The sequence below is a fragment of the Bison bison genome, unplaced genomic scaffold, assembly GCF_000754665.1.
Source record: "Bison bison bison isolate TAMUID 2011002044 unplaced genomic scaffold, Bison_UMD1.0 scf7180017864526, whole genome shotgun sequence".
NCBI classification, from domain to species: domain Eukaryota; kingdom Metazoa; phylum Chordata; class Mammalia; order Artiodactyla; family Bovidae; genus Bison; species Bison bison.
The window spans coordinates 2,744,500-2,747,454 of record NW_011495077.1 but is presented as its reverse complement, the minus strand read 5'-3'; the positions used below and the strand labels follow the sequence as shown (position 1 = coordinate 2,747,454).

Below are 2,955 nucleotides of genomic sequence, written 5' to 3'. Positions count from 1 at the left end.
ACCTACAGGGCAGCTACCGGCCTGAACGCCCCCTCTGGACAGGATGCACAGCAGGTACCACGCATCCCTTCCTTACCTGCTGACCCTCTTCTGGGCTCTCCTTGGTGGGCCCGTAAGTGGGCCTTATCCCTGTGCCTTCATTGACCCATCCTGGTGGGCTGGCCCTTTGCCAGGATGCTGAGCAAAGCTGCGGCCACCTTGGCACCATGGTAGAGTTTGCTGTGGCCCTTGGGTCTAAGCTGGATGTCATCAACAAGCACTCATTCAACAACTTTCGCTTACGTGTAGGTGAGGACCCTCCCTTCCTGGGGCAGTTTGGGACTTCCTTCTCAGCTTCCCAAGCTCTCCCTCCCCCAAGTCCTTTGTTAGCTGCTCCCCAGCTCATCCCCGGAAACCCCTGCAGACTCACCCCTTGGGATGGAGCATGAAGCTAGAAGGCCCATACACTTCCTTCCCTAAGCAGCACTCCTCTGGCCTGTCCTTTCCTCCAAGGCCCACAGCCCCTTCAGTCTAGTTCCCTGAGCTTTCTTCCCCACTCTCCTTCTTCAAAATTCCCCCTCAGGGCCCCTCTTTACCACACCTCTTGTCAGGGTTAAACCACGGACCTGTAGTGGCTGGAGTGATTGGGGCCCAGAAACCACAATATGACATCTGGGGCAACACGGTGAATGTGGCCAGCCGCATGGAGAGCACAGGTGTCCTGGGCAAGATTCAGGTGAGGGAGCCACTCAGAGGTGTGGGGGCAGGGGGACAGGGTTAAGGATACCCCCACATTCCCTCACCCCTTTCCAATTGCAGGTAACAGAAGAGACAGCCTGGGCCCTCCAGTCCTTAGGCTACACCTGCTACAGCCGGGGCATCATCAAGGTCAAAGGCAAAGGGCAGCTCTGCACCTACTTCTTGAACACAGATTTGACACGAACTGGACCTCCCTCAGCCACCCTAGGCTGAGAACCCATCCCCGTCCTCTCCATCTGTAAGATCCTCAGTAAAGAGACTCTGGTATGTCTGGGTTAGAACTGATGTCAGGAGCTGCTAGTTTAGCTGAGGAGCATCTTCTCCTCGCCTCTCAGTAGGACGGCTTCTTCCCAGGCCACACTGAATATATGTGTGCAAGTGTGAGCATGAGTGTGTTAAAGAGGAGTGATTTTTTTCTCACAAGCTCAGCAAAAGGACTGCCTCTGCTTCCCTGCCTGCCTGCCAACCTGATTCCAGTATTGGGTACCCTTGGAAGTAGAAAGAATTTTATCCACATGACTCAAAACAAAGACTTGTCCTCTCCTGCTTCCCACCCACAAATACTGGAAAGAATCTCCAGGAAAATGTCATTTGATTTTTATTTACACAACAAACACTAAATAAGCACCTGTTATGTGCTCACTATGTAGCATAGGTAGGAGGCCTGGGATATAATCTATTAGGTCCCTCCTCATTTCAGCTACTGTTCTCAAGCTGACCCACCATGCTTTCTAGCAAGGACATGTATACAGTTGGGGGTCTCCAATTCTCAGGTCTCTCAGATTCTCCATTGCTTCCTTTTGCCTCCTGCCCAGATGCTGATATTACATAGGTCCTAAAGCATCCATGGCTCATTCCTGCTCACATTTTGGGGTCCATGAGAGGTATCTTGATGTGCAGAAGTTACACAAGGATTTTTGACTTTTCTTCTAGGTGTCTTTCTCTTTTTATGCAAGAGATTCAAAAAGTAAACTGCCGCTACCATCTTCTTAAAATGCTGTCAGAACACAGCCAGTCCAAGGCTCTCCAAGACAACAGTCTTCCCAAGTAAAGAATGACACAACCTTTTCGCTTTTGCAAATCTTCATTTCCTAAGGGTGACGACATCACAGAGGGCCTTCAGCTCCAGCCTTTACCACAGCATTTTAGGGGCTGGCAAGATGCTGATGTGCAGAGTTCTAAGGAATAAGATCTGACGACTTGGCTCGCTGGTGAGACTGCCTCCAGAGAGAGAGGGAAAAGAGGCAATCCCCCAAGACATCTCCCATTGACAGGACAAAGAGTACTGGCAGGATGTTGGAGTCCCGCTAACAAAGATCCCCACCCCAGCCCTCTGGGCAGACACCTCCTAGCAGGTCTAAATGTTCTTCCTGTGCTGAGTCAGGGAGTCTGGAGTGATGGGCACGCCTGGGTGGTCCTCCTTGGCCAGCTCCTTCAGGGGTCTGCAGACCTGTGTTGTTCCAAGTATGATCTGCAGATCGCCTTCCTCAGAATGGGAGTGGGAAGGTCTGATTTCTCCGTCTGTGTCCCAGAACTGAAAAGCACAGGGGACTAAAGGACGTGCCACTCTGCTACTGAGAAGGAGCAACCAGGAGCACCCCAGTCTCCCGTCATGAACGCATCACACACACCCGGGGGGACCCAGTTTCAGACTTCAGTTTTAATTGTAAAGCTGCCTGTGGGGACCCGGTTCCCATTCAGCCCTGAGTTGTGCCCCTCCCCGCCTTCCGCTCCACTTTCCCACCAGCGTTCTCTTCCTCGGGGAAGGAGGGGGCTGGTCAAAAATTGGGTCAGGCCAGCGGGGAGGGCATTCCCCCAGGAGGAAAGCTACGGTCCTTGCACTGCAGCCACCCAGCAGGCCTAGTTGAGTTCGCTTCACTCGAGAGGGTTGGTGGAGGCAGTGAGGCTCTCGGCGGGGTCAGGCTCAGGAGAGGCGGGGGTGCCCCTCACCGTCTGGGCCAGGGTGCCCTTGCGACGGCTGCTGGACGTCTCGGAGCCGGTGCCCTCTAACAGCTTGGCGATGAAGCCCACGCCGGCTGAGCGCAACAGGCCGCCCCCGGCACACGCGTACAGCAGGGGGTTCACGCTGCTGCTCAGGAAGGCCAGCGTGATGAGCACGTGGCGGGCCAGGAGCAGCCGCCGACCCACCGGTCCGGAACCCAGGGCCTTGCCCGCTGCCGCGCGGAACCCCTCGGCCAGGTTCACCACGTGGTAGGG

The 2,955-nt window shown here is 54.7% G+C and overlaps 2 protein-coding genes across 5 annotated transcripts in view; one reads left to right on the top strand and one right to left on the bottom strand.

Moving 5' to 3' along the window:
- ADCY4 (adenylate cyclase 4) overlaps positions 1 to 2,696 on the top strand; it is a 16,681-nt gene extending 13,985 nt beyond the window's left edge. The window contains exons 24-28 of one of the 4 annotated variants that reach the window (XR_824459.1): positions 9 to 54; positions 174 to 288; positions 591 to 715; positions 799 to 1,002; positions 1,672 to 2,696. Coding sequence is in view for 3 of the 4 variants with exons in the window: in XM_010831356.1 (XP_010829658.1) it covers positions 9 to 54; positions 174 to 288; positions 591 to 715; positions 799 to 951 (439 nt within the window). In the remaining variant the exon portion in view is untranslated. Of the gene's footprint in view, positions 1 to 8; positions 55 to 173; positions 289 to 590; positions 716 to 798; positions 1,295 to 1,671 lie in introns of those variants that run through there. The other 3 variants (XM_010831356.1, XM_010831355.1, XM_010831357.1) reach the window with 3 other exon arrangements.
- Positions 2,603 to 2,955, bottom strand: part of LTB4R (leukotriene B4 receptor) — a 1,915-nt gene continuing 1,562 nt past the window's right edge. Inside the window, exon 3 of the mRNA XM_010831418.1 lies at positions 2,603 to 2,954. Within this exon, the coding sequence (XP_010829720.1) occupies positions 2,614 to 2,954 (341 nt within the window). The 3' untranslated portion in view covers positions 2,603 to 2,613. The remainder of the gene's footprint in view (position 2,955) is intronic.